The sequence below is a fragment of the Megachile rotundata genome, chromosome 3 (genome assembly GCF_050947335.1).
Source record: "Megachile rotundata isolate GNS110a chromosome 3, iyMegRotu1, whole genome shotgun sequence".
Lineage (NCBI taxonomy): Eukaryota > Metazoa > Arthropoda > Insecta > Hymenoptera > Megachilidae > Megachile > Megachile rotundata.
The window spans coordinates 18,741,251-18,755,148 of NC_134985.1; the positions used below are offsets into that span (position 1 = coordinate 18,741,251).

At 42.6% G+C, this 13,898-nt stretch overlaps 1 protein-coding gene across 3 annotated transcripts in view; it reads left to right on the forward strand.

Moving 5' to 3' along the window:
- Positions 1-1,902: 1,902 nt before the first annotated feature.
- Positions 1,903-13,898, forward strand: part of sowah (ankyrin repeat domain family member sosondowah) — a 108,461-nt gene continuing 96,465 nt past the window's right edge. For 2 of the 3 annotated variants that reach the window (XM_076529948.1, XM_076529949.1), the window contains exons 1-4: positions 1,904-2,065; positions 2,247-2,308; positions 2,949-3,320; positions 4,369-4,518. In XM_076529948.1, coding sequence (XP_076386063.1) covers positions 1,939-2,065; positions 2,247-2,308; positions 2,949-3,320; positions 4,369-4,518 — 711 coding nt within the window. In that variant the 5' untranslated portion in view covers positions 1,904-1,938. Of the gene's footprint in view, positions 2,066-2,246; positions 2,309-2,948; positions 3,321-4,368; positions 4,519-13,898 lie in introns of all 3 variants that reach the window. The other variant, XM_076529950.1, reaches the window with a different exon arrangement.

Consider the following 13,898-nt stretch of genomic DNA (forward strand, 5'->3'; position numbering starts at 1 on the left):
GCTGTGTTATCTGCGCGTTGTATCGCCGTGCATCGTGTTATCTACGCGTTATATCGCCACCGTCGAATTACCCACGCGTTGTATCGCCACTTGTAGTATTCTAGCCCTGCATTTACGCGTTACATCATCCATATTCTATCACCATACGAGCCTTAACTACGTAAGCTCTAAATCTAAGATCTCCAGACGAGTAACAGTGAAAAATAGCAATTTGAGAAACGAATGTTACATGTTAATAAATTTGACAAGATGGTACTACAAAAACCTTTCATCATGTGATAGATCATCGGAGTAAGTGAACGATAACTAATTGCTACTTGAAAATGCAAATAAAAATTATGTATGCGTGAAAATGCATACACGGGCACAACGTGTAATTTCGTTCGTTAATAATGTACTAACGAGCCATAATCATATTGTTCCGCTGAGAGTAAAAAAATTGTTAACATCATTAGTAATGAGTGCAATCGTTACTCCTCATGCATAACGCATAATACCCGTCAATTTAATTGCATTATAATTGTGCAGGACGCGATGGAATATGTAATTCACGATCCAGCTGTTAACTCGAATCTCGCAATGCGCGTAAAAAACGGCGACCAAGCAAAAACGATTTTTCATTACGCGTTGAACGAGCGTGTATTAGCCGCGCGACGATTCGGTCGCATACAATTTTATTCTCCCACGCAAATATTTGCGAAACCTTTTAGCGATCTGATAGGTTATGTTTCATCGGGGTGAACATCCGGACGACAAACGCATCGCGCAAACTGCCGCTACCACGGTTTAAATGCTCTGACTTAACGCGGCGATGAGTTGCAGATTTTATGCAATCAACAGCACTGATTTTACGTTTCTTTTTATACCTGTTCTATCGCATCCGACTTTAATAAGAGTTTTATTAACTCTCCGAGGACTTAGCGAAATGAAACGCTTTATGGAATTGCGGTCTAAAAATTCTGCCAATTTCCTGTGATTAAGATACAAAAGCTCAAAGTTGCAATCTTCATGATCGGTAGTTTAGGATACCGCTTAAAATTGCACCGTGATCGTTGATAAGTTAATGAGACTACATGAAATAGTAGATCGCGTTGAAGAAGATGGAGAGGATGATATTATCTCGCAGCAAGTTATAGTCTGTTTAAATAATTAACCATTTAACTAGTGCTGATTTAATCGCGATACTCCGATACGGCATATATACATGCGAGCCAAAAATGCATTAGCTATTTGCATAATACGTACGATCATGAACAAGATACGCGAGATAATCGCGCCGCTGTAATAAGAACAGTTCTTTACAACAATGTTTTGTAATGAAGAAAATGCTCTTACTAATCACCTACGGTGTGTAAAAATATTATACGCGAGACGAAGGCAGAAGGCGAAGAATAAGGGACAAACGTATATGCGTGCAGCACGCACGCACATCGCGGGACAGGAAGCGTCGTTGGTACCTTTATAATTAAACTTCTTTATCAATGATATTCTAATGAAACGTCTAGTAATAATTAAGTTCGACCCCTTCGAAAACTGCAACGGTCAAAACCTTTAACACTGCGATACTTAACCATCAACATTAGTAACGATTTACTTCATCGAAACGATTTGTTATATTTGATAACATCTCGAGAACATATTAAGGGGAGGAGCACATTAGCGACGTGTTAAATTTATGAGCGTAAAACAAGTGGCGATATAACACGAAAATCATAAGATACAGAGCTAAGAAATATTTTCAAATAACTTAGAAAGAGTCTAATCTAGAATCTCCTACGCGTGAAAATATGTTCCCTTACGTCTTCTCCGAATTAACTAAAAAAAGCCTAATTTGCATACAACCATTCGCACACGTCATATCGCGACAGAGATCTTGTTTACCGACAGGGCAATGAGTAGCCGGGAGCGGCGCTAGTGTGCCAACCATCAGTGACAAACATGGCGACGCCCAGCGAACTGTCTATCGAAGAGATTCGTCAATATTTATTGGAAAACGGTGGTACTGCACGCAATCACGACGTGGTGAAGCACTTCAAGAAATTCCTCACGGACCCTGAAACCCGAGGTACGTTGAAAATCCGCCGATACTCACAGCCGAGTGGCTGTCTCGCGTCTTGCCAAGGTGTGACCCGATTGTGCAGTGTGCTCGATGTGTAAACACGGAACGAGAGCTCCGATACCCGTCACACCCGGCATACAGTATATATCATAACATTCGGTGAGCAGTGCGATCGTTTACGTTACAGTGGAGGCACGGAATCGTTTCAAGGAGTACGTAAACACCCTGGCTACTATAAAGAACGAAGAGGTGCGTCATGCAGCAGTAATTTCCTTCCTGCCTTGACAGGAGCGACTTGTTGCGCGTTTGTGCGACGTTGCCAGCTTTTACCTTTCGCGCGCTACATGAAAACGATAACCTTATCTACTTCGTTTCTACTTTCGTTTACTTGCATATTTTTCTTTTCTGTTTGTCATATGACATTAATTAGCGTACTCAATTTTTTAATATATGTCTGTGACCAAATTTTAAATTATTCGCGCGGGCTCTGATGACGTAATCGCGTTAGCTACCGTTACATTCGACATACATTGTCATTTAGGTTAGAAGATATATAAATATATATAAAATATAGGATATTGTTATATATATTATATAGGTATATTAAATATTTTAATATATTAAATTTAATATTATATATTTTATTTGTTATTACATTACTTCATTTTGTCTAATAAAAATTGTTAATTAACCGCTGGTAGTGAATATGTTAGTAATGTCAAGCGAGTCTGAAACAATTTTTAAATATTAGGAACGTAGTAAACTTATCAAGATACTCTACAGTAATTACAGTTATTAATAAATGTTCAGAACTTTGTTAGAATAATTATTGAATTGAGAAGTCACAAGCGTTAATTTGTGTAAGAGCTAAAGGAAGTCGTTTGTACAGGGAGAAAAATATTTGGTTCTGAAGAAGAAGTACCGTCAAAGTCCCTTAGACCTTTCCACCGCGGAGCAAAGTGCATCGCCTATTGCCACCCCCGACCTAGCCACCCCAGTCTCGCCTCTTCGAGTTCCACCCCCCTATCGGCCGCCACCCCCCGCGCCTCAAAGTCCGTCGTCGAATAACGGAAACCCTCAACAAGATGAATCGAGTTTCGTCCACGAAGAGGCAACGATCAACGAGCAAAAAAATGGCGAGACCGGATTTTCAACGTCATCTCCACCCGTACCACCGCGGCGTAAAAGTCAAGATAAGATCAAGCTAGAGAACAAGGAAAACGTCGACAGGAATAAGGGAGGATCAGAGGCAGTTATCAAGGTGAGTTTTTCCTTTTCTGTATTCATTTGAAAGCCAAAGAATACGTGAAACCTTGTCAGCGCTACGAAGCGAGCAAGAATAGCTACAATTATTATCGCGACGATCTTAATTAAAGAAAAAAACGTAAATAACTGATACAGTTTCACGTTTCTTTGTACGCACGCTATGTAGTGTTTTGTCCACACTTCTTTTGGTTGTGCTTGTGCACACGATAAAATGGCTCAACGCGTTTCCGCTTTATCGCGTAATTACTGCGAACGGAGATAATTTGGGTATTATTGTGCAACAATGTTGTCGCGTATATGGTTTTGGGTAGAAAGGTATACGCGATTACAGCGAATGTCATTTAATCGTCGACGTGGTATCACGATGTGTTCATTCTACGCTAAAAGCTTCATTCTTTCTGTCACGAACGATTCAATTCTCGTAATTAGAAGGGTGCGAGTTTCCGAAATTGCGTCGGGACCTTGAAAATTAGGGTGGAGAGACCTCTGGAGTCTCAGAAGTTTAAGATCTCGATATTCTAGAACTGGAAGTTTTTAACTCCGACATTTCGAAGTACTAGAATCTCGAAATTTTCGAATACTGAGACTTTGAACATTCGGAAGACCGTGTTCCGTAATTCGGAGCTTGAGAATTTTAGAACTTTGAAACTTGGAATGAGAAATGTAGATGGTGCAAATTGCTTACACGTGTTTAGTTGTAGTGATTAAGGGTTGGTCCAAATCCTCCCATCTGAGACTATTCCGCTTCTACGATGCAATGAGAATCTAATACGTGTTAACAAATTTTCAATATCCTGATCCTTAACCCCTAATTTCTGGAACCCGCATACCTCTACGCTTACACACGATCACGCATATCGTTATCTCGCTTACATTAGACGCATGAAAGTACTCCATAGATAAGCACCGCCATTTGGTTGTATTCGTCTAAAGTGTCCACGCGCCTCTTTGCATTAGTGTTTAATCAGTAGTTGGACGTAGTCATTGTGTGTGTCACTGTTCGTTGAGACTTGGCAAAATTGGAGATATTAAAAACCGTGCAGGAAGATGAGGCAGTCGTGGCAAATCCAGGCTCAACCGAGCAATTAAGCTTCCGCGAACGGATGCAACGTTTCAACCGGATGGCTAGCGAAACCGATCTCCAAGGCAGACCTAACGGCGCTATCACGCCCACTAAAAAGCGATCAGACAAGGTAATAATCGATTAACCTTCTAATATTCCTTCACCTCGCACAAAACAATTTGCCCTCTTTCACTCGGATCGCCGTTTTCTCACCGAACAATTATTTCGCCCGAATAGTCCACGGAATTATATACCTCGTGTCTGTTCGGCTCATTGACTAACAAATTACTTGGGCGTTCGTTTACATTCCAAGGTGCGCCTAGTTCGAACGCCTAATCGCGATCGGTAATCGCGTTAGTCCGCCGAGATATTATGGAATTCGATGATTGCTACGCGTAGGGAAAACGCTGCGAATAAATAAACGCTTGTTAATTATTGGAATTAAATGAACTCGTCCATTTATTAACCTTTAGCTGGATCGATTCGTAATTTTGATCACAATCATTGTATAGTGAAATCGTAGCCGACACTGACCGATATCGAATTCTATTTCTAGAGTTCTCCTTTTGTGTAAGAGATTTATGTTCTGTAAAATATTTACGCCCTTGATTCTACTTCGTTAAATTAAATACGTAAGATTTTATTTTCGCTCATTGATTTCCTCGAGGATTGTTCAAGACTTCACAGCGAGTTAACAGCTGAATGAAAATGCGTATCGATCCATTTATTAACGGTTAATCTCGACTGAATTGCAGATTCGCATTCACAGTTCGTAACAGTTATTAATCGCTCACAAATCGTACTGTTATTAAATATAATCGCACATTTAACGTCTATTTTCTTCGTGCCGTTATAAGATATCGACAAATTACTTGGCTCTAACAGAAAGATTACGATCTTCACGCGGATGTAATTCATGTGAGAACACGCATAAAACAGCTCCCCGGCCTATAAATAAGTATCTTTTATTTCCTTGAGATAGCATCGCATAATAACACAAACGAGGTGTTTTTCTTTTTTAACGATTCAAATCGTAACTACCCATCTACGGCAAATGATGACCGCGCTATCGATGGCTTATACGCTTCCAATATAAATACGTGAACTGATTATTGTTCGCATGAAACAATTTGCAGCTTGAATATATTAAAGGCATATATTCATGACAATATGTACATAAATTACAGTATATGTTAATAGGCATACAATAGGGATGGTGAAGAACAAACAGGCTTGCTCTAATTAAATAAAGTACTATGCAGTTCGAATATAGTTGAATTGTTTGAGCAGTTGTTTCAGAAGTCCAAAATTGAAAAATTAATAAACGAAAAGTGGAGTGAAGTTGAACTTGAAGCCTATGTTCTTGTAGATATATTAAGGGCATATATTAATGACAATATATGTATAAATTACAGTATTTGTTATTAGACATTCTATAGGGATGGTGAAGAACAAATAGGCTTGCTCTAATTAAATAAAGTACTATGAAGCTCGAATATAGTTGAATTGTTTGAGCAGTTGTTTCAGAAGTCCAAAATTGAAAAATTAATAAACGAAAAGTGGAGTGAAGTTGAACTTGAAGCCTATGTTCTTGTAGGTATATTAAGGGCATATATTAATGACAATATATGTATAAATTACAGTATTTGTTATTAGACATTCTATAGGGATGGTGAAGAACAAATAGGCTTGCTCTAATTAAATAAAGTACTATGAAGCTCGAATATAGTTGAATTGTTTGAGCAGTTGTTTCAGAAGTCCAAAATTGAAAAATTAATAAACGAAAAGTGGAGTGAAGATGAAGCCTATGTTGTAGGGGAAGTTTATAGCGTATAAAGTCGACATATCGAAATAATCCGCAGACGAGGATATACATCCTTTGAGGGAGGAAGGGACACGCGGTGTGTACAGGTCTGACTGCCCATCTTGCATACCGAATAGACTACTAAGAATCCTTTTCTCGTATCCTTTACACGCGCGTCTCCCCGCCAGTCAGCTTCTTAGCATCTCTCTTTTCTCGTTCTTTTTCTCTCCGTTTCCCTTTCGTTGTTGTTCCCTCTCTCTCTTTCTCGCGTGTCGTTGTTCGTGCGCCGTTTATCGCGGCGAGCAATATTCATCGCATTTGAATATCCTGCGGGCGGTATCTCGCGTACCGATCAGGATGTTGCGTCGATGTTGCCGTAAATCATAATTAGCCGCGCCTGAAAATTAAAAGTGGAGGAGGCAGACGCGGAGAGAGAAAGAGGATCCTTTCCGCCGACTAAACTTGCTACGAGTACCGGCTCGTCCTTTACGCGGTCCGATTCTCCATCATAATTTCGATATGTTTATCGTGCCGAACGATTAAAAGGACCGGCCACGTGGAACCCTCGGCGAGAATCGGAAGGAAGGGATCGTCTTCGTGCTTGCTCGACTCGAACGCGGTACAAGTAGCGAACGGAGCTTCGAAACGCGTTCTGCTCTTCAACGCCGGAACGCCCAGAGGAAACGTTTATTGCGCCTGTTTATTCAGGGAAAAACGCAAATTCCGTTTTCGTGAACTTGTTCTCAAACATTTGCATACTCCGCATTAACGACAAGCGAATTTTGATACACGTACGGAACAATAGAGCATTGTCTGCTTGACCTACATTTTACCCTCTGCTTTAATCCCGGGGCCTGGGAGTGGGTCACTACAAGCCCACATCCCTTCTTTTTTATCGCTCAGGAATGCTATTTTTTACTTACCTTTAATACCTTTCATTTTGAAGATCAATTCGAAGTCGGAGGGATCATATAAATCTTTCAAGGGTATTTTCAATAGAATTACTTTTAGTGAATAGACACAGTCAGGTAACTTATCGAAGAGCATTTCACAGGTGGGCCATGGGATAATTATTTATTATTCAGCCGTCATCGTCCATTTGTGGCGGTCCGTCTTTCATGTACGAATCGAACGGGTCCGGTTGTTAATTTTTATTAGTCGTTAGCGTGGATAGGGTTTCGGGACATGGGGAGAGAATCTCGCCTCCGGACATCCTGTAATCTGTTGGTAGCTCGGAGTAAGCCGTTCTTCTGGTCGGAGCTTTCTTTCCAATAATTATCATGCACCGTGGCCACGGTATTCCGCCCTTCGCATCCTTAATGACTCGTTCGTCTAGCGTTGTGTCGCGTGCCGCGTCGTTGGCCGACCGATCGTCGCATCAACACGTTTCACGTAATTCTCCCCCGTGCCTTTCTTCGAAAGCCTCGTTATGGGTCATTGAATGCATCACGGTTCACGTGTCGATGAATGCTTGTATCATCGTGACGCTGATTATCGGCTAGACACCGAGAATCGTGATCGAGGGACGGTAAACACTCGCGACGTTTAAAAATACGGAGACGAAGCGTAATCGTTGACGGAATTTGTTTCGATTAATCGACGCCATCGGTTCGTAGGATATTTTGGTCGGAGGAGAACATTCCATTTTGTTAAAGATAGAAAGGAAATATTAAAACGATGCTGCGAAGTTAATGCGGTTATTCGTAGTCATCGCGCTTCGGGGCCACGGACCCGTTGCTCGTTTTTATGTAAATACGCCGAAAGTGCGGGTGGTAAAGAATACTATTAAGAGTTGTATCTCCGTGAGAATTTTCCTAATCGTATGTATATTTCTCCGCTTTCCGTGGAAACGATGTTCAATGCTACAACGTTAGTTACGACGAAAACGACGGGAATTCTACGCTTTACGTCTGTGTTCAAATTAACAAATTCTAATGTACCATCCTACTCTATCGTACACTCATTACGTTCAATATTTGAAACTGTCTATCTATGAGTGAAAGTCAATTACACACGGAGTCATAGAATAATTATAGAATTATCTTATCTTAAGATAAAGAGAGAACAATGTAAAATTTGTCGTCGATAGAGATTATTTTCGGCGTTGGTGTACTCTCGTCGGTGATTTCGGTGTAACTCGGTTCCGTACTTGTCGACGAAATTCTCGAACAAGATCATCTAGCCAGGATAAAAAAACGATCGCAAAGACGACGAGTAGGAAGCAAAGGTCGAACAATCTTGGAAGTACGAGGCAAGTTTGCCTCTGGGGGTGTCTTGTCGGTGTTGTCGCGGATAGGATCATGCAAGCTGTGCCCCTCGTGCCTCTCTCCTCGTCGTTACGACGGCGAACCTCTTTGCATATACATTCTGTAAGATTACTTTGTGCGGTTTACACCCTCGAGCCACCCTGGTGCGCTCGTCCTTCAGCGCGCCTCAAGCCCTCGACGAGGTTGCTCCTTTTGCTAGCAGGCAAACTACCCTGGCAAGTTTCACCAAGGGTCCCTAATGTATGCGGAACTATACGAGAGAAATTCCAAGTTCGGCATGGTCGTATTAGCTGCCTTTACGATGAGTATCTTCCAGCCGCTTCTCTCTCGTTTCGTCGGCGCGAGCAAAGCACCAACCACCGGGAAGACTCGTTGCTAGAAGAGGCGAACACGCGTGATCCTAATTAGAACGCGTCCTCGAGGTGTCGAAGTAAAAGCGGGTTTCTTGTCGGCCGTATCGCGAGACGCCCTCGACGAGTGCCGTTAAGCTGCGCGAAAGAGTGCACGCGGGAAAGTTTCTCCCCGATCTGACATTCTCGAGTAACTGTTACTCCACTAGGCAAATAGTGGTAATGGTCAGTTTAGATCGAAAAGCCAGGGAAGGTCTAAGAATCTAGAAAGAATATGAAAATGTAGACTTTGAGAATAGTAGACCACTTAGGTAACCTAGATCTGGAGAAATTTTAAAATTAAAGCAAGTCAAGACTTTATTAGTTTGAAGACATTTATAATATCGCGTGTTAAATCCTCGATGCTAGATTATGGAGCATGCGATATTCGAAACCGCGGGTTCTAGGTGGAGTATCGAAAGTGGGTCTAGAATATTTTGGTATTTTCCTTGGACGAACGATTTACGAGTTGTTGGTTAACTTGTTGCTGTCACGCGAGAGACCAACATAGCGAATTCATTTATGCTTTGTCCTTCTAATTAAACGGATCTAGTCGAATGGGAGTAACAGGCGATAAGCGTAGCTACCTCTTATTACTCGAGGGATGCGTCGATTGCGTTTTGTAGCTAATTTCAAGTTTTAGAGTTACGAGGTTTTCTAATTAGGGTAACGATACCGTTATCCTGGAGAATATTTTTTAGCCGCGATCAGGAAGGTTGAATGAGTCACTTTATGTATAACATTTTTATTATCCTCGTAATAAAATGATTCTTTACTTTAAGAATAAATCATACGATATAAGATAATTAAATTGATGCACCTTTATGAAATAATTTATCAGCGGCTAAACGTATAGTGGCAGTTCAATGATAATTGAATACCGATAAGGTTTTAATAACCAGTCGGATAATTACAAGTCAGGATACCTCTCGCCGGCGGATAATAATTTATTACCGTTACGTTAACGAGACTATCGAGATCATCGTACTCGATGATACGCGGCCCAATTTCCTTGGCGCCATCGGGCACGGGACAAATTTACGCCAGGTATACGTACCAATATAAACAAGCTTGTCTACAGGAGTAGTTAACACCTACTGTTCCCCGATGTAGCACTGCTAGATACGCCTAACAGGTCCACCGACATTTATTCCAGCCTATTACGAGTTAATCTTGGAAGCATACACACCGCGTATTATCATTTAAATTGGTGCCGTAATACAAGAGCGTTAAATTTGTTTGCGCACCCGTCTCTGCCTCCCTTCGTGCCGCGGGATTTCTCTTCTTTATGTCTTTATGTCGGAGTAACTGTACACTTGATGGAGCAGCAACGAATAAAAAGACAGAAGGAGAAAAAGGTACCTATTGTTCGTTTCGAAATGCCTTGTTCCGAATAAGGTTACGCGATACCGCGTGTTTCCCGTTTATTCGATTTATCTTTCGTGGCATCGAGAGCTTGCCAGCATCGTACTCGTAGCATTGCTCGTGCTAGAATCGTTTCGTCTTCAACGGAACGAGGTTCGATCAACTACCGGCCAGCGAAACGATCTTTTTTTCACCCGTGGCGAATCAGATTGCTTGATTTCTTCGTTTCGTATGCGCCATTCACGTTCCGACCACGGGAGTCCGTCTCCCGTAGTGACAAAGTCAGGGAGTACGTCGAAAACTGATTGTGACTGTCACGATAGCGAACGAGTCTCCACCCTTCCGGGTCGCATCGTTCTTGGTGGTCCGCTTATGGGACAGAACTTTTTTTTCCGTTTGTTTCTACCTAACTGTCAGCCTACTCGATGACCTTCCGTTGACAAATCGAACGAATCTACGTTTAACGATAGCGTGGGAGCTATCGAGTTATGGAAGAAATTTCGTTCGAAGGTGTACGAACGGAATTAATTTTGGTAGCTAAGAAATTCGGTGTTGTTCAACCGCTCGTACGACTTGGTACCCATGTTTCTTTAATCGCGATAAAAATCTGATTCGAAGGGGTTAATTTTCAATAACCCGCAATAACGAAGAGATCGTCGGGTGAACAATTACAGCATGTTTGTAACTAATTTGTATAATAAACAGGACGCGTACTCGACAGCACGAACAGGATGTTGATTAATTTTCATTCAATTTAAAAGGTGCATATCAAAACGTCTCGTTAAGAGAGGATGGCGTGAACGATCTATAAACTAGATAAAATAATATGAATATTCCAAAGGTAACGCGATTAAAAAGTTATTCCTGCGTTTCGGTATTCGCAGCGATCTTACGCAACGATCTTCGCCGACTACTCTTCGATCGTGGAATGCATTTTACAGTGCCGATAACAAATTACGCGTCTTCATCCATGTTCTGCCTTCCAAGCAGAAAGGAATGCCATCGGTCGATCGGTCATTCCCCGGTTTCATCCGGTCGATCAGCGAGAGAAGATACCTTCGCTCCTGCCGTGCGTTTCACGATTGGAGACAGTATCTGGCTTTATCTGCGGCTAATGTCGTGTAAGGACTACGCCTCCTTCGATCTACTGACGGCCATTTGTTCAGACACTCGTGACCACGGGACGCGGTTCGTTTCAAAACTTCCCATCGAATTTAGAATGTATCCGAAATGTATCTCCACACAATTTTATAATCTTATCGTGCACAAAGTATACGGCAATGACTTGCGCTCGTGTACATTCACGATCGGACCATCTTTATAAACGATCTTTATGTCTGCGAGTATGTACCTTTAATTGGACTTCTATTTTGCATACTGTGTTAATTGCAATTACAAAATCTAAATTTTTTATTCGAATTTAATCACGCGATCGTACTATCAATTCGAGTGAGAAATGTATGTCGACGCATACTGAGTTTTGCTAAGATACTGATCGTTACATGTTAGTGTAAGTTCATAAGCATCTTCATGAATGAACAATCTTCCACAACGATCTTTATTTACACGTTTAATCAAACTAAGTAAATTGTTCACTAATGTTCCTCGTGTAGCTGGTCAGAAAATAAGAAATTGAGTAAGAAAGTATTGTTTGAACGATGTATTGCTGTGTCCCTGTTCCGCAGTGTTCTCCAAGATGGAAGAAGCATCCGCTAGAGGTTGAATAATGTCTTCTTTCACCATCCGTGTAGAGAAATCGATGGAGAGGGAGTCGGGTTGACCGTGATCCGATCGTGGCTCCACGTGCTCCGGTGCACAACATTCCGGGCCTCTTTCTTTCCACCGATACAACGGCGATATCGTCCGATGCGAATCTTTCGGCGTCGCGACGATAATCTTCCGTTAAACGGTGGTGCGTCGGTGGTGTCTGTAAGGGTCCCTTCGCCCTTACTTTATGCCGGTCGATGGTACCGGTAAGCCAGGAGCGTAGCTTATCAGGAATCTGAGTCGCGCAGTGAGCGGCTATTTGTATTCATAAGTCCGCGGGAGGCCGGCGCTCGCTTCCCTGGACCCAATCCTGGGCCTCGTCCTAGCTTCCACGAGGATCCACGCTGCTGTTCCCTAGGGATATCCGACCGTCCTTGGTCCTGCTCGAAGGAAATGGAAGCGAACGGAGAGGAAAGAGGGCCACGTCATTCAACCGAGGCGCCCTTCTCGCGGACATCTCTTAGAACACGATGGTACATACACTACCCCCCAAAAGTATTTAGTCATCCCTGTCGCAAAATTTTTTCCATTTATATTCAATGAAGAAACAGCCATTTTTTACCACCTGTGGCATACGTGTCTTACGTAAATGAATAAATAGAACTTTCATTGTATTGTAACGACATAATAACAGATATCGATAAATATCTTTCGCGAGGAGGACAGAAGTTGTTAAGATCGAAAATGAATAATTCAGAAATTGATTAAAACGTAACGATAAGGTGCGCTGTTAGAAGTCGAAAGTTTCCCCGTAAGTTTACGCCGAGAGTATACGGTTTCGCCGTTTCTTTAATTAGCAGGAACAAGTATTTGTTCTATCCGACATACGATCAGATACTTTTGAGCGATAGTGTACGTGTGCGTACGTATGTACACCACGTCCTCTTGGTCGCTACGTCGGCCGCGTGTCGGAGAATGTGACCAGTCATCGGGTTATTTAATTTTTCGAGGCACCCCTGTTGCGCATGTTTGCTCAGCCCCGCTGTGAGCACAAATTACCTCGCGACCGAATCACCTCCAGCAAAATATTCGGTCCTCGTCCTCTCTCGTCTACTCCTCCCCACGTGGCCGCTGCCAATGGCAGACTGCCATTTCTGTCGATCACGCTTTCTCTCTTCCCTTTGATCGAGCACTGGTCCTTTCCCGAATCGTATACCTCGACCGCGTCGCTTTTGCAACGACCCGATCCGCAAAGGAAACCGTGTTCGATCGATTCGCTGTTTTCTCGATTAGGCATGGGAAACGTTTGATGGGTATACTACGCGTACGGGATCCATTTCCCGCAATTGCGGAGGTGTCGAAGCACCGACCTGACCCCCTTACGTCCACGAGGACACGAGAGCAAAACGGACATGGGTTGCGTCCCCGGACGTAGTCTAGGCGCGTATATATACGGTCAGCCCACCTCGCTATCTATATGCTAATCCATTGAGATGGTACCCGCAGATTACACCTCGGAATTAGCCCAGAGACTGGGGTATCAGGGCCGCACAGACAGGACCGAGGGATGTACCTGTACGTACCTTTATCCTACCTTATACACGTAACCTGTCCCGTCGAACGCCCGCTCTCGCCCTGCACTTACATGTCCGTGTCTATAGACTTACATACGAACACGAGTGGGCGCAGACAGTCACACGCGCAGGTGTACCGGTACGTGCTGGAACCGTGGCTTTGCGTTCGGTGTAGGACCTCGATGACTCGGCATTTCCAGTTCGTTAGCCCGTGTTAATAACGTTAAAGAGGATGCGATAAACTCGTTAAGGGACGAAACTGTGCTCCGAGACGGTTTACCTTGATCCCCGTCAGCTTCTCTTATGTCGCCGTTTTCTTTCGATGTCGTTCATCGATATATTCATCCCATCCAAACAGTCGAATAGGTTAATGTTCATAGGTTAATGTCGTAGTTCGTCATTCT